A 22,322-nucleotide genomic window follows, 5' to 3' on the forward strand; every position below is an offset into this window, starting at 1 on the left:
ATTTCACACTCTAAATCTTTTTTTCAGATATTAGAGAGTTCAGTAAATCCTGGAAAGGCTTGCAGTTATATCAGAGAGTTACTTTTTTTTTGTTAAAAAAGCAGTTCTGTCAATGACACTAATTTTGTGGAGGAGAAGGTCCTAGAATCTCACTCTGATGAGGGGAATCTATTGCCAAGTAGTAGGCTTACCAAGAAGAAAGATGTTTTAATGGAAATTTGCTCTCCTGAAAATATTTATCTACAGTGCCTTCTCATCTGTTTCAAGTATGATTTGCTCTTTAATTTTATTATTAAAATTAGAATTTTAATCATTCTCCTAGCAAACTTTGGTTTTCAGAAGCATTTTTTATAGAGACATGTAGAGAAGGAAACATATGGTAGGAGAAATGTTGTTTGGTGCCATTATTTGTTCTTATGGCTAGAGGTGTAGTGTGCATGGTAGAGGAATTCTTCCCAGCTTTTCCTATTCAATTCTCTTGTTATTCCATTTTCTGATTTGTGTCTCTGTTATTGCCTTCAGATTCATAACCCTGCTTGCCCTCTCTGGAACAGACAATAAATGCCTTGCTGTGAGGAGGTGTCAGCATTAGGTTTTTACTTTGTAGATACTTCCTGTGAGGGAGAAGGTAATTTACTTCTGAAGTGACCTTTTAATGACTGGTCCCTTAGGGCATGCAAAGGCTGTTAAATTTAGAAGGTATACAATAGAACAGGCCCTGCTTTACAGCATGACAGAGGGGATACTCTGTGGTTAGAGTGGCATTCTCATTATGGCTTGAAATAATAAATAATTAACCAGTTTGTCTTCAAACTTGAAAACGTACATACTTGTCACCCTTGGTGTGAAATATTTTTTCTTGTTTTTAAAAAGCTGAATATTCTATTTTAATTTCTCACTAGCCTTAGGACATACTACATACCCTCAGTAGAGCAGGCTAATTGAAATAGGTTTTTGAATGCCATAGAGGAGCACACACGCTTTTACTGGCTGCAGCAGTTCTCCTTTTTTTTTTTTTTTAAAGACAGAAGAATTCAGACAAGCAAATTAAATGTAATTTAACTACAAATGGTTCTGCAGAGGTGTGTGATGTGTGGCAACTTGAAAATAACTGATATGTGAAAGATATATGGATGGTAGTTAAAACTAATCCTTTTTAGTTGCTGATAGGTGTTTCTCTCTTTGTCTTGGAATCTCTTGCCCACTACCAATGGTATAATGAAAACACATCAGTATTTTTAATAGGCTTCCACAAGTCCATCGTCCATCTGCAGGTGACCTGGAGTACCCTAAGGAGTTCCTTAATTCTGTACTGAAGCTAAAAGGCAGATTCAATGTTTTCTAAATCTGTAAGCCGCTGTTACTGAGAGAGCAAATTGCTGAAGTCCTCTCCAAGAGAAGTAAATCCTGCTGGTTTGGACTCTTGTCTATTTTAACGTTGACATAGTGGATCATGGAACACATAGGTCTTCCATGGGTTCGGGGACAGTATGGTCCCTGTCTGAATGGGTAAAAAGGATGTCTGCCCCTTTTGGACTGTGATCCTTTAATAAATCAGGCTGAGTATGGCTCCAGTCAGTGGTGGGATACTATTTAGAAAGTCAGTAATATACTCACCTAAATAAAAACTATCTGTGAAACACAGAATAATCCCCTAAGGTACTTTAGTCACACAATTGGCAAGTGCTGTGGTAGAAACAGCTGGGCAGTCTGGTTAGTGAATGTCTGCAGAATTTTACAAGGAGATGTTCTTCTGCATTTTACCACTTTTAACCAGGGGACCTAGTGAAAGGTGACCAAGCAGTGTAATACAGATAATTTTGTATGTTGGAAGAAATAGTTTCGACTTTTTTGTATGTATTGGGTAAGCTTCTAAGTGTTTCAGGAAGTTTCACAGCTAGATCCATAAAGGGTATATCCAATAAACGTAATCATATTAAGGAAAAGAAAAAAGTAAAAACTTGCAATGTTACATAGAGAGTAATGGAAGTAAAAATGTGACAGTGCTTTTTCTGTACAATTTTGGTAATTTCAGATCTGTCAAGGCTTCACGATACTGACAAATATAGTTGCCTGAAGCTGGGAAGATGCTTCTTTAGTGTCATATCCTGGCATAATAATATGCTGTAAAATTAAGTCAATTGTTAGTTCTTACTCTGATACAGTTACAGTGGTAGGTATTGTACCCCTGATGAACAAAGGGAGTATATTTATTTATTCGTAAATAATATTTGTAAGTGTCTTCAAGAAAGCAAAATTACTATACCCAATCCAGCAAATATAGGTTAGGTAGAACAAATTACTTTACAAATCAGTACCTAAAAGAAAATTGTTAAAATACTGCAAAAACACTAACTCTGAGTCAGGTGCCTTTTTACTAGTTCAAGTTTTGTTTATGACATTTATGCAAACATAATAATACTGCATTTATGCAATGTTCATACATTGTATAGAATGAAATTATTAATTGCTTTGCTAAGAATGTTGAAGTTTCTTCACTGTAGAGGGAGTAAGAGGTGGTCTCATTCTCAAACACGTTCCAAAATGGTGACTGTTCTCTTTACTGGTATTGCCTATGCATATACTCATATGCATAACTTCACATACAAAACATGATAAGTTTGTAATACAAGGTGCAATGTAGAATGTAGAACTTACTGCAAAAATAAGTTTCTTGCTGTTGCTCATCACACGTAGGATGGTTCTCATAATTAGATATATTCCATTATCAGTTTTCAGTTGTGAAGTCTGGGTTCGGGATTTTAAAATAAGGATGACATTCTGAAAAGTCCCTGTGGTAGAGGAATCTTACAACCATTCCTGTTGTTCCACTGGAATGGTGCTACATGATAGCAATGCTCCTGCTCCTCTCATTTCTTTGGATACAACCCGAGTTCAGTGAATTGGGGTGGAGTGTATCATATCAATCAATGGGCTTGAATTTCAGACAAAAAAGTAGAGTGTGCTTAACCCTTCACAGTACAGGCATCATACTCTACCTAATTATGGGCATTCAGGCTTGAAACATGGCCTTTGCCTTCATAAAGTAGAGGATGTAGAGATATAGCGTTAAGTGTCTGCCAGTGGTTGATCTTCCCTTGGAGCTATCCCTTGAAATTCACCTTTCAGAATCCAGACAGGTTAGCATGCTGTTGTCTCTGGTGTATTTCAGAAAGCTGGACACTGTCCTTTGGTGTTGTGTAGTCAGTCTCTTTTTTTGAGCTTCAAATATCACTGTAAACTTCAGTGGGAAATGCAGGGAATCACACCCTTCTGTAGTGATAAACTCTCTGCCTTGTTTAATAGTCTTTCTGTGTGTGACTTAGACCAAGACCATGTATGGTCATTCCTCTGTGCTCTGTTTGGCATACGCTGTAGTGTGGTAACTGTGGTATTTATTTTAATTTTGTTTTTCTGTTGACTTTGAGCTGTTGGCAAGTAAAACAAGTGTCTGCATTTCTCTTCATGATGCTTTGTAAAGTATCACTTTTCAAATACATCTGTGAATTAAACTACATTGGACTTCAGTGTTACTGGTCAACTAGGTGTTCACAAGAGTATGAGATTTTTTTTTAATTTCATTTGGAAATCACACATAAAGGCTGAAAAACTATTTTGCTGGATTTGGTATGAAACATGCAAAATAAAGTATTTAGTAAAAGCATGCAGATTTATGGTGTTATTGAAGCATAGGCATATTAACACAGTCCACTTCAAAATTCTGAATATTTTGTTTTTAAATTCAAATACAGGATGTTTTAGTTAATGAAAACTCCACCTGTTTGCTTCCCATGTGGGACAGTGCAGCAGCATGATAAAAAAAAAAGATTTGACCTTGATTTTGCTGCCTGACTGAAATATGGTGATATTCTTATAATATTTGTGTGAGCTGCAAGCTGTTGTGTGAGATGGAGAAATACCGAATTTTGGATCTGAATGAGGCATTTTCTGTGATTGGAGCTGCCCTTTTTGAGCTGTGGAGCCATTTCAGAAGGGATGCTCAGATACTTCTTGCTTGATTACTGCTGATTCTGTTTGACTGAGTAGGGAGGAAAAAGTGTTGTATGGCTCTTGGTGAATTTGCTGCAGCAGGAAGGCACAAAAGAGATAAGGCAGATGATACATACCTATTCAGGTATTAAATATTCTCTATGTATCTCCATGTTATTCAGAGAGCTGAATAACAACTCTTTAAGTCTGCCATGCATGACAGTGGTTTGGTGGATTTTTTAGGGAGTCCTAAAATTCTGACATATTAGTTTCTTCTGGAGTGATTATTTTGCTTGTGGTATGTATTGTTTTTTTCCCTTCCTGCATTATGTCACTGCATTAGTAATGGTAGTGGCCTTTTGGCATGTCAAAGCCTATGGAAATACAATCTGAGCAGAAATGTGTGCTAGCAATTTGTGACAGCTCAAGCGTAAGGAGTTTCAGTTATTAAGAGCAGAGTACCTTTAGTGGGTCTTTTGCCTTTAGGAAAAAATCCCGTCTCCTTCTCAGGAAGGCCTTTACGGAGCAATGAAAATACAGTAGAGATCACACAGACTATGCCTTGGTACTTAATTAACTGCTTGCATGTCCTAAAGCAGTCGTAGAGTATGAGTACCTTTTTAAAGGAATCCATAAAATGCCACTTTCAGTCTGGCACATGATGTAGTAATTTGATGATTGCAAAAGTGGAAGAACACTTTGAAAACCCCCATGGTCTTGTAAAACCTCCAGGCCCTTGTTAGCTGAAAAAGCGTACTTTCTGCCAGGGCATGGAGCTAAAGTCAGAGCTTTTTCAGGTAATATTTAAAGTCAGAAGGAACAGTAGTGAGATAGAGCTCCATGTGCTGTTTTCATGTAGTTACCAAAGGTCAAAAAGAAAAAGGAAAAGATAGATTTTATTTTATTTGTGAAATAAATGTGGCTGTGCCTCTGAAGATGATTAATGGTGCAGAACAGCTGATCATGTGCTTCACTGCGGACTGGGCCCTGTGGGTTTGCAATGGTCATATTATTGCATTCTTTACTTTTTATGTGATAATTAAATGAAGTCTTTCTGCTTCTGGTCTGGGAAATAGCACTGCTCTTAAAACCATGCCAGCCACTCACGTGCTATTGTTGGTCATGGTACTCCTGTGTCAAGGAGGTAATTCAATAGTGTCAAACAGGTAAATATTGTAGTCTGAGGTGCTTCCTTCCAGGTATATGCTCAGAGAGAAACAGTGGCCAAAGATAAGCAGACCTCTTCAGAGAAGTGGCAGTAGGCACAAGTATGCTCTGTGGCCATCAGCATCGACTGTAGTATGGCACCATTCAGCTGCTATACTTCGCCTATTTTAATGAGGTGTTACTATGAAGCGAAAAATGCTTTGTGTTCACTCACAAAAGCTTGGGTGCATGTTAGGCCGTTCTGTATATGGTGAAATTACTATTGCTGGATGAGGAAGCAGCATGATAGAAAAGTAGAGATCCTCTGGGCAGCAAGCTGAAATGTTAAAGTGAGATAGTTTTGTTACCAGTGTGTGTTGGGAAATCACTGGCTTACAAAAATGTTAACAGTTTAGAAATAAAGCAGTGGAGACAAACTATGCAGAAACGATTAAATGTTCAGGTTGCAAAAGTAATCTTCTGAGAGCCATGAAATTTTGTCTTCTTGAGGCAAAGTCTGTTGGGTTTTTGTTTAATTTTAGGCAATGTCACGTTTTGACCATGGAATTAACATTAATCATTATTAAGCTACTAATACAGGCAAGAGTATTTTACTTAATTTGCAAGTGCTGGCTACATCTGCTTCATTATGACTCAAGTGAATTAACTCAAGTATTTGCATAAATGCAGGTTCATATTTTTTCTGCACTTCAGCACTGGAAACCCTATTTACCTGCTATCCTGCAGAAAGTAAGGGTTTTAATTGGATGCCAATACTGTTATTGTCTGGAGTGTTTTTGTGGCATAAAAAGACTTTGTCTCAAATCTGGGTAAAGTCAAGGCAATTTTGAGACGCCAAGGTGGATTGCAGTCAACATAATAAAATGTTAAAGAAAAGATATTTTATTTTAATCATAATGACGTGAGATCTTCTTGATAAGGATTTCATTGCTTTGAAGGTGCTTTATCTATCTACTTCTATAAATTATGTTGTGATCCAGAAGAATGGCTGCATGTATTTAAAACAAAATCTAACACCTGATGATTTGCAGTTGGCATTTTATCTATAATAGTTAGGTCTAATCAAGGCTTTTATGCCCTTTTAGTTTTTATGTGGAGCCAATATGTTTACACTTCTTTTGGCGAGGGGGGGCAAAATGTCATGGTATACTCATGTATTTTTGAAAGTTTGCTGCCAAACTCCCATGAACTTCATTAGATAATTTTGATAATAGTTACCATTCAGAGGCTTGTACTCTGGTGATGACAAACATGAACTCTTCAGGACACACTGTAAATACACAATTTAACTTTTGTATTTAAAAGACTCAATCATCCCCTGAAAAAAAAAAAATCAAATCTTTTAACTTCTACTAACACAGGATAAAGACTGAGCTCACTGCTGCAGTGGTTGTGTACCCTATCTCATGCCCGTGCACTGCCTGCTGATGAGGGAGGGACTGCTGTTCACCTCCCTGTGCTGTGGAGCCCTGGGGCTGTGCTTCGTGTTTGACACTGCAGAGGAATGCTGGGGGGCCCTCTAGGAATGGGCAAGGGATGCTCCTGATGGACCTCATTTGCCTGCCCCAGACTCAAGGATGATGGTGCCTGTGTGTTTCTGGTCTCCTAATACTGAAGTGTGCTCGTGAGCCTGGTAGAGGAAATAAATGAAAGCAGATGTAATCAAGCAGTTTTCTTTCATGACCTCTGTGTAGCAGCTGCCTTTTCCTCTTGACAACATTATTCACTCCTTCTCTGCTAGGGAACCATTGCTGTTTAAGGGCAGTCATACCTGAAACCAATTTTAATAATATTTTGAGTGTTCATTGAAGGTGGTCCAAGATCACCATATCGGCAGTAGAAAAATTGCTACAAAGCTTAAGTGTGTTAGTGTGAATTTGTGTTAATTCTCCAAGTCATTCTTCAGTAGTACTGTGTTGGCTTAGTCAATACCTCAGTACAGCTTACATTTTTGTTAGAAAAAGATGTTGCAAAATTAATTACTTCATGCTTTTTCCTACAAAAACCAAACTCAAAAAACCCAATAAAACCAAACCCATAAAAACTTTGAGTAAAACATCCAGCTCTATTGCTACTAAAACTTAACACTTTCTATTGAAAGCCTCTAACCTTTCAGTCTTTCATCCTGCCTTGAAAATAGAAATCTTTATCTGCCCAACAAAAATGTGTACTTTGTGCTTCATCTGCCATTGGGTATGTCGGTGGGGTTTCTAGTGCCCCTCTCTGATCAGCAATATCTCACTCCGTTCATTCCCATTGGGGCTGAAAACAAGTAGTTGCCTGATCAGATTTATTTGGTGATCAGATTTATTTGTTTATTTGTTTTAACATTGTGCTGCTGTGGAGGGACCAGGAAATTTGGTAATTAATGCTGTCTTTGCCCTAATAAAAATGACAGCCTTTACACATGTGTAGCACAGTAAGATGGGGGCTGCCTGTGTCCAGAACATGTATGTAGGGTTTTTTGAACTATGTTGAGACATGTTACCTGTTCTTGCTGTGGCTTCCTGCGCATGAAGGAATTTCTTACTGTTTACTTAGTGTGTTGCAAGCCATCTGGCAAAGGTGAGGAAATGATGTCCTATGTTGCAGGAATTAGTGTTTCATGCAACACAGTCAGAAGAAAAGGATAAATGGAGCGATTTGCACTTCATAGATTCTGTTTACGTATCCACAGAACTTGTATCTGCATCTCAGAGCGACATGAAAGGAGACTTTAAAGGCAACTGATAATAAGTGCCCCATCAGCAGCAGAGCTGTGTTTTGTTGCTGAAGTTAACAGGCAACTCCACCTGTGCCTGAGCTCCCCAAGGAAAAGATGACACACATCAGGGGATAGCAACTGGGGCCAGCAGTAACTGGATCAGTGCCTCAACATTGATTACCCTAGTCAGAAAACTATTGCAAAACTTATGATGTTTAATACCATACTTGGTGAACACTCTTGATTAGGACAGAAGTAAATCAAGTGATTTTGCTGCTCTGTATGAGGTAATTTTAGGTATTACCTAAATTTTTGGAGGAGGTTACATACAGTAACCTGTGTTTCATAATTCAGATTATCAGCTGCAAAAGTATTACAGTCTAAACTGTGGCAATAAAAAGGTAGATACAGACTGTGACAATTTTAGTAAGTGGATGAATATTTTTCCATTGCCCATGCTGCTTTAGTGGATTTTGGTTATTACAATTCATCTGTATTTTGTAGATGGAAAAGATGTAGTTTCAAGATAGAGCTTATTGCATCATGTCTTCCACAAGAAAAGTAAAATATCATCAAGTAAAGTGCCATGGTCTGAGTATTCTGGACAGCAGTAATTCAGTTGCAAAGTTACTCATTCAGGGCAGAAAAAGGCCAAGGGAGAAGCCATTCTTGGTGCTCTTGATGGCCTAAATTTGGCCATTCTTTGTGGCTTTGGGAGAGGGCTAGTAAGAGTAAATAAAATTTTGGATGTTAAATGTTACAATTTTAGCTAAAGAAGACAGTTTGTAGATGAGATGTTTCAACTTTATTTGTTTGTGCCATACACAACGTTTTTGATCCTTTGAACACTGTAAAACTCAAGATTGATCTGATTTGTACTACATGAGATCTTAATTTAGCCAGTATTTCAAATAATGTAATTACAGCCCAGTATTTTTAATAACTTCATACAGTTTTTAAGGTACCTATTCAGGTAACTATCAATTACATTACAAATAGGTTACACTACATTCTAACAATTTGAGTGAAATTATCTTTATATATAAGCAATTGTCACATTTTCTTATTTTTGTAAGAGATTGTCTTTGTTGTTATATTCTTATGTCTTATGAAACAGAAGCAAAACTCTATTAATGTAAAACTCAGATCACGCTATCCAAAAGTTATTTTAAATCAGAGAAGTAGAGATAAGGAGTTTTAAATAAGGATTACTTTTTGTAGTACTCTTTTTGTAAAAGTACTTGTGTAGGCAAAGTTACAGCATGCAGATATGTCAGCTGTAAATAGTAAAGAACCAATAAGAAAATAGAAATCTGCTCTATAGGTTTTCTCTCAGAGAATCAGTGTTGTATGGTCTGTGTGTATATAATGTGGATGATCTTTTGTGGAAACTACTAGATAAACACATGGAATTATCATAGAGCGAGTGCTTAGGAACCATTTTATGAGATGTTTCAGATCTATAGAGAAAAATGTGTGTAGAGCATGTTGCTGCCAAACATCATATCTAAAGATCATTGTTAAGTTTACAGTATCACAAGACTGGCTAAAAATTATGACATTTTGAAAAATCATTTGAGGAGTTTTGTTTTGTTTTAGACACTCAAGAATTTTTTAGGATATGGTATATATTTTTATATTTTTCTCTCTACAGCTTTTCACTGAAACTGGAATGTACAATAAATGAAAATTGAGTTTTTCAGATAATTTAAATTCCAGAAGTTAAGTTTGAGGGAAGAGTAAGTACAATGAGGCTTGCTGTGAAACTGACAGAGGGAACAGAGATCTGCACTTGGTCTCTCTGGAGTTTATAGTTAAATTTTGAACCATTTCGTTTTCTGGGACATGAGTTCAAGAGCCTGTGCAGCAGGACTTAAGGAAAAAACAAAAGCGGTTGTTTTCTTACATTTCCTACGTTTAGGTATGTATTTGCTTGATCTGTATCACCTCAACAAGCTTTCCACATAGTAAAGTTTTAGTGTGGGTCATGCTGGGAGTGTTCTACAGGTTTGAGCTACATAAGAATAGAGGGGAACTGAGGAGAATTTGCAGACTTTCTGAGTACCTGCTGAGAAGACCAAATTTCTAATGTGGAGAAGTGCACCATAGTACATAATTACACCCATAAAAGCAGTTTTACATGTGGATGGTTCTCCAGTTGTTCTATTGTTAATAGGAGTGTGTGAACTCCTAACATTAGAACCTCAGATCTGGGAGAATTTAGGTGATCCACCTTCCTGATGCCCCAAAAGTGACAGCAGACTGTCTGTTTGATTTCCCAAACAGTGAACTGTGAATGCATTAACATCTGTCCTTCTCAGTGGTGACACATAGCATCACTGTAGATAAAACAGCATAAGAGCAGGGAGTTGGGAAGTCTTAGCTTCCAACACAGCAGCTGAAGGGGCTGGTGGGAACAACTACCACCTGTTTTCTATCATTATTAATCCCATTAGAGCAGAAGATGTAGAGTAGTTGAGTGAAGCTCTCACCTTAGCTTTAATACCAAGACTGAATTTTGTGGCTTGTATTTAGTACTAAAATTGAAGTTACTTTCTTTCCAAAACACATTTCCTTTATTGGCATAGGACAGCTCTGTGTATAGAATATGTGGAAATTCTCAAAGGGAAAGTTTAAAATGTTAAGTCAAACTCTTAGAAAATTGGTATCTGGGTATTGCTTGTCAGCTTCATTTGACCTTTCCATAGTTAAAAGAGTGCAGAGGGACAGTTGCTATCCTGTCATCAAAGGGCTTTCATGCCACTGGGCTTATAAAATGAGCACTGCTTTCCAAACAAGTATATATTATATTGTTTGGCCTCTGAATTTTTCCCAATTCAGACCTTGTATGGAATACAGACCTGTTAAATTTCCCATGTTGCGCTGCTCATACTTTATAAATTCTTGACAAATATTGATGTCTTTTCACACATTTTTGGGGGTCTAAATAACAGCATTTAGTGCCAGTTTTGAAAAGCCTTTGTTATAACCCTGTCTTCGCCAGCATTACCTACATATTTAGGACAGTCTTTATCCTTCTTGGTAAGGCTTATCTGATGATAAGAGCTTCCATCAGTTTGCCTCTTGTGTTTAAGGACCACGTTCATACTCATGTGGCCATACACAATTTTAATTTATTTTATCCTTAGTTTACTCATTATCTTGTAGTCCTGAAATCTATAGAAACTGTAGTATTCAGCTACTCTACAAGGCAAACCTTGATCTTCCCTCCTGTACTTTTTGCTTGCTTTACTATGTGTCTGCTGCTCTTTTCCATTAAGGTATTTTCAGGAAAAATACCTTACAGGTTATAGAACAATTATCACTACTGCTTCATCTTTCAATTTTATTTTATGATGTTCTGCAAAAGAATTTTTATCCACATTTTTTACTCAGTCTCCTGTTCATGAATCTTCTCTAAATCTAGACTATTTGTGAGTTTTTATGTTAGCATTGTCTCAAATTTACTTTTGATTTATATAGGTAAAATAAAATCTATTCATCGATGCAGAAAGAAAAGGATTTTCTTTCAAAATTAAATAACATGTTTCAGTAGGACAGTCTGTAAGGAAATGCAAATCCCACTTGATTTGGTGCAGTTGTTCAGAGGAAACAGTTGCAAAGATTTGATTAAGGCCTTTTCTTGATGCTACTGTTTAAATTAAGGCTGTGTTTCAAATTCAAAGAATCAGACTCCTTGAGGTTAGAGGGTACCTCTGAGTGTCATCTGGTCTGCTTGCCCTGTTCAGCCCTGTTTAGCCAGGGCCACTTTGGGCTGGGTGGCCAGGATCCTGTCTAGACAGCTTTTCAATATCTGTTTGGGAGGGAGATGACAAAATCACCCGGGGCAGCCTGTGCCTATGATTGGTTACCCTTGCAGTGAAAAGCTGTTTGCTGATGTGCAGTGGGAACCTCTTGTGTGAGCTGCAGATAGGTTGAATTATTCTACTGAAAGCTGAGGTCACTGATGGGTCACTTAAGTGGCGGTAGATGTTGTAAGTACAGGAGTCCTGTAAGAGAAAAAGGCTTGTCCTGCAGGAGCATGTTCCTCCTCCCTGAAATTCTAAATTTGCACAAAGTGGAAGTGGAAGCAATGCTCAGCTGTATAAGTAGTTTCAAGTGTACAGACTTCTCAGTATGTATAGCACTGGGAAACATACATCTCTACATTGTCATGCATAAAAAATAAGAAATATGTAGACTGACTAATATGAAATGAGATCTTGCTACACCACTTCATGTTTACTTCAAGAAACAATTTGTAAGCTTCCTTCAAGAGTGGTTCAGGGAAAGACTAGACAAACCATTGTCACCCACATACAGATATCTTATATTTCTTAATGTAAGAATTAATACAGAGCTTGAAATGATGGAGGTTATTTTTAGAGTCACAGAATCATATCCTGAGTTGGAAGGGACCCACAAAGATCATCTAAGTCCAGCTACTGGCCCTGGACCAGATAGCTCCAAGAAGTTGCACAAATTGGGACAACCATAAAATATTACAGAAACAGCTCCATTATATCCTTTGCTATAAACAGGTGGGTTTGCCTGAAAGTTGTTTGCAGCTCAAGAGTGAGCTACTTGTGAAAGCAGACAAGAATTTGAAAATGGCAGAAGCCAGGTGATTTAGAAAAATCACTGGTAAAAAAGGTCCTTTTTTATGGAAAACTTGGGCCAAGGAAAATTGCCTGTTTTCTGAACAGTTTCAAAGCACAGGATCCCTCAATCAGGCCTAATAAAGAAGTCACTGTCTACTGTGCATCACTGTGAGAGCACTAAAACAAAGTAGACTAAGAATGCAATATATCACATGGGGTCATTGCACTAATGAACAGTTCAGGCCCAAACTCTCATTAGCTTCTCTGTAGAAAGAGAAACCTGGTAAAACAGGAAAAGGTCATATGAGAGAAGCTCTTCCCTGATACTATCTTAAACTTTTATTGTTGAAAGATAGGCTTTAGTTAATTTCAGACCTATTAAAAAAGAAATATTTTGTGATTAGGAACCAGTGAATAAGAGCAGAAAGCCTAAGTGCATAAAGCCATAAATACCTTAGTCCATGGGTTAACAATCTGTAAAAGTGTCAAAAAGCATTGCTTAAGTGATAAAAGACACCCACTGTTAACTAGAAGCATGGGTGCTGTTGGCACCAGTCCATATTCATATATGGAAGGCATCTTTTTAGTTCCTTCTGAAAAGGCAAATCTTTTCTGTTAATAACATTCTTTCTTAGGTTAAAAGCAACAGTTTCCTCTGTATGTGTTCTCACCCAGATTTCTCAGTCCAAAATGGTTTCATTTCCAATACTTAACAGTTTTAATATTTATGCTAATCTATATTCCTTGGAATAAATTTTCAGATTGGGATGTTTAAGAAAATGAAGTAAATAGTTTCAAAAGTTATTAGGAACCCTTTTAAAATAAGTCTAGATGATCAATGTGTTTCCTAAGATTTTGTGGTTTGAGTTGTCAAAATGATCTTGCTAAAGCAGAGCAAAATTTTTACTAGGAAAATGCACAACTTTGTATGTATCTATATTCATTTGTTCTTGTGATATTGACCCAATTAGTTAATGCTGGGAGAAAATTTTGGTACAGAGCAACTTCACTGGTATTTTTATGCCTTATAATGAGAATGAGATAAGGCCTTTCTTCCTTTTTTCATTTCAAGCAAGCTAGTAAAAAAGAAAGTAGTGAACTTGTAATAGTTAAATTGTTTCTGTGCCTATTTGATTTTTTTTCTTTTTATACTTTTAGCACTTGAAAGCCAAATATGACTGCCTTTTAGTGTTTGCTTTTTTTTTTTGAGGGAATGGATTTTAGGTAAGTTAAAGCTCATGCTGAAATTAATAAAGAAAAAATACAGTTAATGGAAATCTGCAGAAACCAGTTCTCAGCTAGTAATTTTGCTGCAAGAAGCAGAAATTGATGGATAAACCAGATGTTTAAGAGTAGCCTGCAGCTAGACAACTGAGCTTAGTTTGCTGATGTCTTTAAAGTTTGCATGGACACTTGTTCTTCATCACTGCAGTCTGTTTCATATTATCATGATTATTTTACAGCTAAAAATCTTGTAAGGTTTTTCAGAAATTTAGGAAGGAAATGGTTTTTTTTTTTTCAAAAATGCTTGATTTTTCAGAGCAGTGTCAAGTAATGCTGCAGTGTGTTTCAAAAAGGTTTGATGCTGTGTAGTGTGTAAGAATCTCTCTTGGTACTCTGAGTGGGTTGTGTTGTTTTTTGGGTTGGGTTTTGTTGCACAGGATTAATTCAGTTGTAAATAAGTGGCATACACTCACACAGTCAGGTACAGAGTTTGTATTTTGACTATGTGTCTGTGAGAGCTGGAGCTGATGTTGATTTAAGGAGAGCAGATGTTAATGGTGTTGTTCTTAAGTATTCTGTTGCCCAAATAGGCATCTCTCATCGTGAGAAAAGGCAACAAAAGGCAGTAAATCTGCCTGCTCTATTATGAAGGGCAACAATAGATTGATTTATGGGGAAAAAGCAACTCTTAGGCTTAGGTAGTGAAAACTGAGTTTTACAGACAGGATATTTCTGCTGTCATTTTTGAGAACAATTTTGTTCTGTCTTAATCATGAGGCAAGGAGAGTCAGAAAATGTTGGTTAGCCTGGATAACACATTATGATACACAGTTGTATAAAATTTCAAGTGTAAGCAGGTTTAATTTTCAATAGTAGGCCATTATTTTCTAATCTGATTTTCACTGTTCCTTCTGTATGGCCACTTCTTTTGTGTTCTCTGTTAGCATCCCCTTTGCCCACATACCAGATTCATACTTTGTCTCATGTACACAGATGAGTGTGCAAGGATGTATCATTGAGTCTAAGAATCACCCAGAAAGTATATAGAGACATGCAACCTGGCAGCAGGAGGCAAGACTCTTCAGTACTGAGGAGTAAAAGAGTACAGAATTTTTCTATGAAGTAATAGACTTCCTCATTAAACTAAAGGGAAATTTACACATTTTAAACAATAGTAGGAAAAAATTTGTGTAGAACTGTTTGTTAAATAATACACACTGATTTTAATAGCCCTGTTTAAAAATCCAGTTCTCTTTTGTAATTGGTAAATTCTAGATAATTTCTCTTTGTAACCAAGCATACCTTCTGATTCAATCACATTTACAGTCTGCGGAGTTTTGATACATATGAAAAGGGTTAGGAGAATTTCAGTCACAGAATTAAAGTTTCATTTGAATCCCTATATTAAGACTTATTTTCTAAGGGAGATAAAAGAAAACTGTCTGAGGTTTTCTGGCATTTAGTGTGGTCTGCTCAGGTCTTTTGTTTTTCAATTCCACAATGTCATTGCTAATTTGAAAAACATTGCATTTCCAGTATGACAAAGATGCTGTAGGTCCATTATAAACGCATTTAGGCTTTCATGTTGTATAATCTTTCAAACAAGGCTTTGGAAACTAGTTGTTAGACTTTAGCAAAGAACTAGACATGATGTAGTAGTGTGTGTGTATGGTGAGTGTAACAGTAATTTCCACAATGTTTGCCTCACTGACACCTGAAGTTAAAGTCTTTGAGTACTATTTGGCCCCACAGTTTCTTTTTCTTGACAGAATGTTTTAGGCAGTAACTAACCATAAGAGTTTTTCTAGGCAAAAGAATTTCTCTTAAAATGTTATTTATTTTCTTTTTTTTTCTTTTAAGTCTGAACAGCCCAGTCCTGCCAGTTCCAGCTCCAGTTCCAGTTCCAGTTTTACACCATCTCAAAACAACAGACAACAAGGTATCAGTAAAAGAAAAGAAATTGAAATGAATGTGTGAAATGAATGGGCCAATAAAAACAGAACTCATGGCATCTCATGACCTCTTTTCTTCTGTGTTTCACTGCCTGAACTGGCCACAGTTTTGATTTAGAGACTTTCCTGCAGGTTGTTTTCAGATGTGGATTTAAGGGCAAAATAAAAGGAGAGAAAGAAACTGGGAATCTGAGAAAAGGGTGTGATTATTGGTTGTTTTGAAGGACTGAATACATGCCAGTCACTTAACAGAGGATAAACCCAATAGAGGTTGTCTTTTTGAGTTGTCCTTCTGCAGGGTTAGATAGCATGGCACCTGGCTCCATCTGAAGCCCTAGAAAAGTGTGGTTTCCCATGGGCAGCCAACAGAAACCCACAGATGTATTTATTAAAACCCTTTCAAAGGCTCTGAGCATTCCATACTACTGGGAAGTTTTAAGAGCACACAATATTTACTTCAAATACATGGCAGGGAAGGATGATGGTTAGATTTAAAGTTAGAATTTTGGTTTTCTGGATAATACTTTCAGTTTACTTGAAACTCAATGGAGAATGCATTTTTCTTCCTGGACGCTTTGCCAAGGCACGTTTTCTGTAAATAAGTTGATATTCATTCTCCATGATCTATTAAACTACTTAGTTCCTGGTTGGCTTCCTTCCCTGGTTTATAAGATTGTACAACCGATACATTCTTAATGAGTTTTTGTTTTATTATTTGGATAAGGAGCATTAAAAAAGCAGTCTTTGACTTAACAAAATTGTTTGTTTTAGCCATTTATATTCCTCAATGGTAAACTTGATTTAGGGTTATGACAATACATTAGTGCCTCAGGCACACTGACTTTAAATAGATTTGTACATGACTATGTGATGCATATCTATCCTAGTGCCTTTCTGTAGGTGACTGGTACTGATATTCTGATGTTTTCTGGCAGTGTTATCCCATGTGAAAGAAGGCAAAAACTTGAAATGAATGGTGGTAATGACTGGCTTCAGGCAGTTAATATTTACCTAACAATAAACAGATACACTTCCTGCTGAACCCCTATTTTTGTTCTCACAAAAACATTAGTGGTGTGAACTGTCCATTACAAGCCAAAAGACTTAGATACCCACTTCTGCATCTGTTATCTTTGCTGGGAAAAAATTTAGTAGTTTCTTCTGAGCAGACTGGTCCCATCCATCTTTTCTGGATCATATACAAGAGGTATCACAGATTGTCTTTCAGTTCTTCTCTAGAATAGATGGGAGATTTGTCCTCCAGTGTCAACAGCTCTGAAGTGCAAATAGTCTGTGCATCTTCTCTTTTTTGCAGCATTAAATAGTGGTTTCTGCTTCCTTCTGGGAGTTCCAGAAACCCCAATAAACTAAGCATGTTTATTGTCCAGGCCATGCATTTGTATATCAAAGGTATGGAGCACCAGGCATACCATGGCATGTTCACGATGTATGTCGTGATCTGGTCAGAAGCCATGCTTTTCCCCTTACCTGGAAGTTACTTGCTAGGACTGTTGCTCTTTTTCGGTTGCATTTAGACTCCAGTGCTCACTCATGTGTCAAAAAACCACAGCATGAACTTTTTTCACCTCTTTTTGCATAAACAGTGGGCTAACTTGAGGTTCCTCAAGTTCTTCTGTCCTTGGGGCTTACTTTGATATTTATCTATTTCCTTACGAAGAAAACTTGCTCATGGGCAACTCCTAATTTTCAGTTTCTCCTTAACTATTCTGATATCTTAGGAGGCAACAACTTCACAAACCTTTAAAAAGGTGGTTATGGAATTTTAGAGTAAGTGTGCAAGAAGCAGAAGCATGTGCTATCCATGCTAGGAAAAAAAAAGACCTAAAAATTAATGCTTTGCTAATTGGTAGAAAAGTCTGCTGAAAAGTTAGGTAGCAATGTGCTTTTCAGACTCCCAGACATGCTCCTACACTAAGTGAGAACTTGTTTGAATGACAAGTTGTTCAATGCTGATGGGGCTGTCAGTGATGGATGTATCTGAGGAGTCCAAGTTTCTCTTTATTACTGCTTCTGTAAAAGCCCTTTCCCTCTTTCAAGGGTCAGATGGTAAGTTATTCAGTCAGACTACAAGTTGTCATTTGCAACTGAGCATTGTCTTCCTGAGATTCAAACAGGGACGGAAAATGGAGCACAACTCTGCTGCTTCTACATATCAGCTGTGGGTGCATGGACAAGATGTACTTCCATACTGTCACCTATAAAAATGTCTGGTCAACCAGGAACTTGCCTATGGTTTTCTTTCCTAGGGTGTGAAAACAGAGAAAAGGCTCATTTCTCTGAACTGTCCAAATTGTGTCAATTTACAGAAAGTTCCAGGGCAGCCTTAGTGATAAATCATTCCAAACAACAGCTTGGAAGTCACTTGCACAAAACTAGTCAAAATGCCTATGGCCTGAACTTTGCTATGTCTGGAACAGTCCATAAAACTGTCCTCCCCCATGAAGGGAGCACTGTCATACTCATTACCCTGTTGTGAGTATGACTGACAGATGTCTCCCTTCTCTGCTGGCAGTGACCAGGGAGGACAGTCCTTGACTCAATTTTGCCATAGCAAATAAAGAGTTGAAAGCTTCATCTCTGGCTCAATGTGTTCATGTTAGTACTGTGTTTCTTGGGCTGAAGGAATTGCAACCATAATAGTAATTGCTGTTCTTACAGCCATCACTGGTGCTTTCAACTGCTGCTTCATGTCATAGATGGGCTATACGTCATAGTTAAATGTTCTATGGCACTGGGACATTTTACTTTCTTCCCTCTTCTAATCTGCTTTTGCCCATTCTTATTTCAAGCAGCTGTAGTGTTACACTTCCCCGCTCTATTAAACATATTTTTCTTTCTGTAACTGTCTCTTAGAGTAAAAAGAGTGAAAATCAAAACCCCAACTGAGTTCAATGCAGTTTTGTGAGCAAGTTAAGCTTCGTACCTTCTTGCTAATACAGGAAAAATGATAACATGGTGTTGGATGGTATTGATGCACTTCATACTTATCAACATGGGTGAAGTAGTTACTCCACTTGAAATTGACCCTGAAATAATGGGAACAGCTGAAGGTAATATACATAGAAACCAAGAAGACAAAATGACTGCATTGTACAGTACAATTTAGTCAGAGTGATTTGTTAGAACCAACCTCTCATACATGGATTAACCTAACAAATGTACTAATACTGATCAATATGTCCCTGTAGATCTTTACTCACATATAATGAAAAAGCAGAAAATACTAAACCCCAGCAATACAAAAGAAGCATGCTTTTAGTAAGCATACATTTCATGTCAATTTCTCCTGTCGTGACAGTATTTTACTTACTTCAGCTATGGTCCAGGGTGCAAATTGTTCTAACACTTGAACATGTGAGTCACTTCATTGTCAAGAGTAAGTCTGTTGAAGCTGACAGAGTTGCTCATGTGAGTAAAGATTCATGAATATATGGACAGGTCCCTGCAGTATAATCCCCCAGTGCATTACTTAGTTTGTTTAATTTTTAAGACTCTCCTCTCTCAACACTATGTGGGGAAGACAGTTTTTAAAGCTGGGTAAATTGCCCAAAATACTGGGAAGTAAACTTCGTTGATTTTTATTGTCTCTGTTGTTTTAGGTCCATTGAGGACTATAATGAAAGATCTGCATTCAGATGATAATGAAGATGAATCAGATGAAGCAGATGACAAGGACAATGACTCTGAGTTGGAACAACCTGTAAATATACGAGGAGGAGGCAGGAGTCGCAGGTGAGTGTCTCGTGATTGAAAGTGGCCTGCTGACCAAGACGTGTAGTGCTTGTTAGTAACAAAGTGAGGTCCGATGTTCTCAGAGTGCTGAGTAGCAAATGGGCAGAAAAGTCACTCTTTCTAAAGCATGTGCACATAAAAGAGCCCTTTTTAAACACTAACACAACTAGCCGTTCCTGATACAAACTCTTCCTGTACTATCAATACGGTTATGATGATCCTCATTTGCTTGACTTTACTCAATTTAATGCGATTGTGACTTGAGACGAGGAGTTATAATTACTCCCTGGCCTAAATTAGAGAAAATTGTCCTTCAACTGTTGAATAAGCTATTCCATACATAGTCACAAGACCTCTTTGCTTACCAGTTTTACATTAAGCTGTTAAATTGAATCCAAATCAATGAAATTTGAATTTCAAGTAAATTCTGTGCTGAATAGAGTAGATAATGCATAAAAATGCATCAGAGGGTAAAGCAAGCATCTGTCAAAAACCTTTTTTAATTTTTTATTTTTTAAAAGAAGCTTCTGCATCCTTGCTGCAACCTTCAGAAGCATCCCAAAACTCATCTGGTGTTCAGGCAGCTTGAAGCTCCATCCAAATGATGTTCAAAGTTATGGAAGAAACTGAAACTGCGTCTCTCAAACATTCTACATATTAGGTTCTTTATGTAATTCAGAGGATTTTCCTGTTAGAGCACAGCACCTGAGTGGCAGTGTCAGCTACCGCTTGAATGGGAAGATAACAGGAAAACTTTAATGAATGCAGCTGCTTCCCTGGTGTATTTTAGCAGCTGGAATCAAGGAGAGAAAGACCAAGATGACTAGCTGTTTGAGAACTTGTTGTCAGTGATTGTGTAAAGGATTGTTTCAAGCTCAGCTTGTCTCCTAGTGTGGAGATTTTGGTTTTTTTTTGATGGAACTTTAAGGCTGTTGTTTTTCTACTTCATTTTGTCCCAATTAACTAATGGGTTATTTTCCCAACAAAAAATATTCTCTGTTGTTCATAAGTGAATGAAAGGTGAAACTGACTAGGAGCTGGGCTTTTTTTGTGACCTCTTCTGAGATGCTAAGTTTTTTAATTTTAATCAGGAAAAGCTGTGTTAACTTTTGACAATAAACAAGGAACTTTTCAGTAAAACATGTATTCAGGTGGGATGTACAGCTGTTTGGAAAGCTTTTAGGAGAGCAGAAAAGAATCCCTAAAGGCCACTTTCCTTCTCTGACATAGCTGTGAACTGAGATAGGGAGAAGCAGTTGAATTTTGTAGGTGTTTAACCATTTCTGTAAACTTAGCTGCTGTTAACTCAGCCAAGTGCAGACAGGCAGCCTCCTTCTTTGTGCTACAAAGAGTTTTTTCCAGAGTGCAGCCCTGCTCAGATGCCTCTCTTCCATGTGACCTTGATGAACAATAGCCTGCTTAGCAAGGGATTGGTCATTGTAAGTCCCTACCTCAAAGTCCAAGGTTGGCTCACCCCATTTGACAGCCCTTTGTCTGCAGATGTAATACTGTGGCTCTTTTTTCTGCAGGGTTAGTCTGAGTGATGGCAGCGACAGTGATAGCAGCTCAGCTTCCTCACCGCTGCGTCATGATCCAGCACCATCGGTACTGAAAACCAGCAACAGCCAGGTAAAAAATGCAGTTCAGATTTGTATAAGCAGCAGACAGAGTTAGCATCAGTCTCAAGAGTTTATTGATGCATCTCTTCTCCTTTTTCCCACCAGTGTTCATCTAGAAAGATACAGTATTTTTTTTTTTACTGCAGTAGAAGACACAATAGTTTTTACTTTGCATCAGAGTACTTGTTCTAGATTTTTAAGAGCTAACGTTATTTCTCAGGTAGCAACATAGGGTAGTTTGGTTTTTCAAAGAAAATAAAGTAAATTACCTAGAGTTGCAAAATACTCCAGGGACAAATGAGAATTAGCTTTTGGATAGTAAGTACCTCTCCCACAGTAAGTATAAAATTAAGTATAAAAACTCACATTATTTACAAAATAAAATACACCATTTTTCAGTTATTTTAAGGAGACATGATTCATTCCCAGCATCAATTGCATCATATGTAAAGCTGTTAGGACACATACTGGCTACTTACACTTGTGATATATTTAAAATGGTGTCTATATGCACACAAGTTTGTGGTTTAGAGGGTGAGCTTAATAGGTGGGTCTTTTATATATCTGTTTTCTATAATTGCTTCAATTATCTGGCAGATATTATTTATTTGCCTTTATTTTTCTATTAAGATTTCCAGCATAAGCTATAGTACAAACTCCAAATATTAGCTAAGTTCAAATACATTGTGGGGGAAAAAACCCACAAACTAGGAAGTACTTTGTGCACAGAGAGACAGTAATTTCATGTTCAGAAAATATTCATATTTTCTACCACTGTAGGCTCTTCTAAGTTGTCTATATAAAAGTTACAAGTTTTTTTTAAGAGATAGACTTGAAGTCAAAAAGCTGTCTGTAGGGGTGAAGAATGTTGCATTTACTGACCACATAAGCACAAGAAAAATAAAAAATCTGTCTTGTTGGCTGTTGTTTAACGAAGACTGATTTCTAAAGAGCCAATGCAATTGTTAAGTAATTGTAAGTCTCAATATCAGCAGCCCACTCAGTCACATCTTTTGTGTTCCTTTGCCTGTTGGTGATGTAGTAGAAGGTCTATCTCCACATTTAGAAACTCCAAACAATAGCTGTGTGTCTACTAAAAAAAAAAAACAAAGCTTCACATACCCTCTTCCATTTCTTTAAGTGAGCTAAATTTTATAATCAGGCTGCAAATTGGAAATTTTGGGAAGCATTGTGAGAATTCAAATTGTGTGGACTGTAGCTACATTTGAAATCTCTTCTTGGTACCTTAGTGCTGCTTGCCAGGATGATCTTTTACTGATGAAATCAGGTTTGTGTTAACCAAGTTCCTTTA

At 37.3% G+C, this 22,322-nt stretch overlaps 1 protein-coding gene across 1 annotated transcript in view; it reads left to right on the forward strand.

Moving 5' to 3' along the window:
• MLLT3 (MLLT3 super elongation complex subunit) overlaps nucleotides 1–22,322 on the forward strand; it is a 118,512-nt gene that overhangs the window by 82,107 nt on the left and 14,083 nt on the right. Inside the window, exons 7-9 of the mRNA XM_071424929.1 lie at nucleotides 15,547–15,625; nucleotides 19,259–19,391; nucleotides 20,921–21,020. Coding sequence (XP_071281030.1) covers nucleotides 15,547–15,625; nucleotides 19,259–19,391; nucleotides 20,921–21,020 — 312 coding nt within the window. The remainder of the gene's footprint in view (nucleotides 1–15,546; nucleotides 15,626–19,258; nucleotides 19,392–20,920; nucleotides 21,021–22,322) is intronic.

Source organism: Agelaius tricolor, unplaced genomic scaffold (genome assembly GCF_023055355.1).
Source record: "Agelaius tricolor isolate 1412-34295 unplaced genomic scaffold, bAgeTri1.0.p SCAF_4, whole genome shotgun sequence".
Lineage (NCBI taxonomy): Eukaryota > Metazoa > Chordata > Aves > Passeriformes > Icteridae > Agelaius > Agelaius tricolor.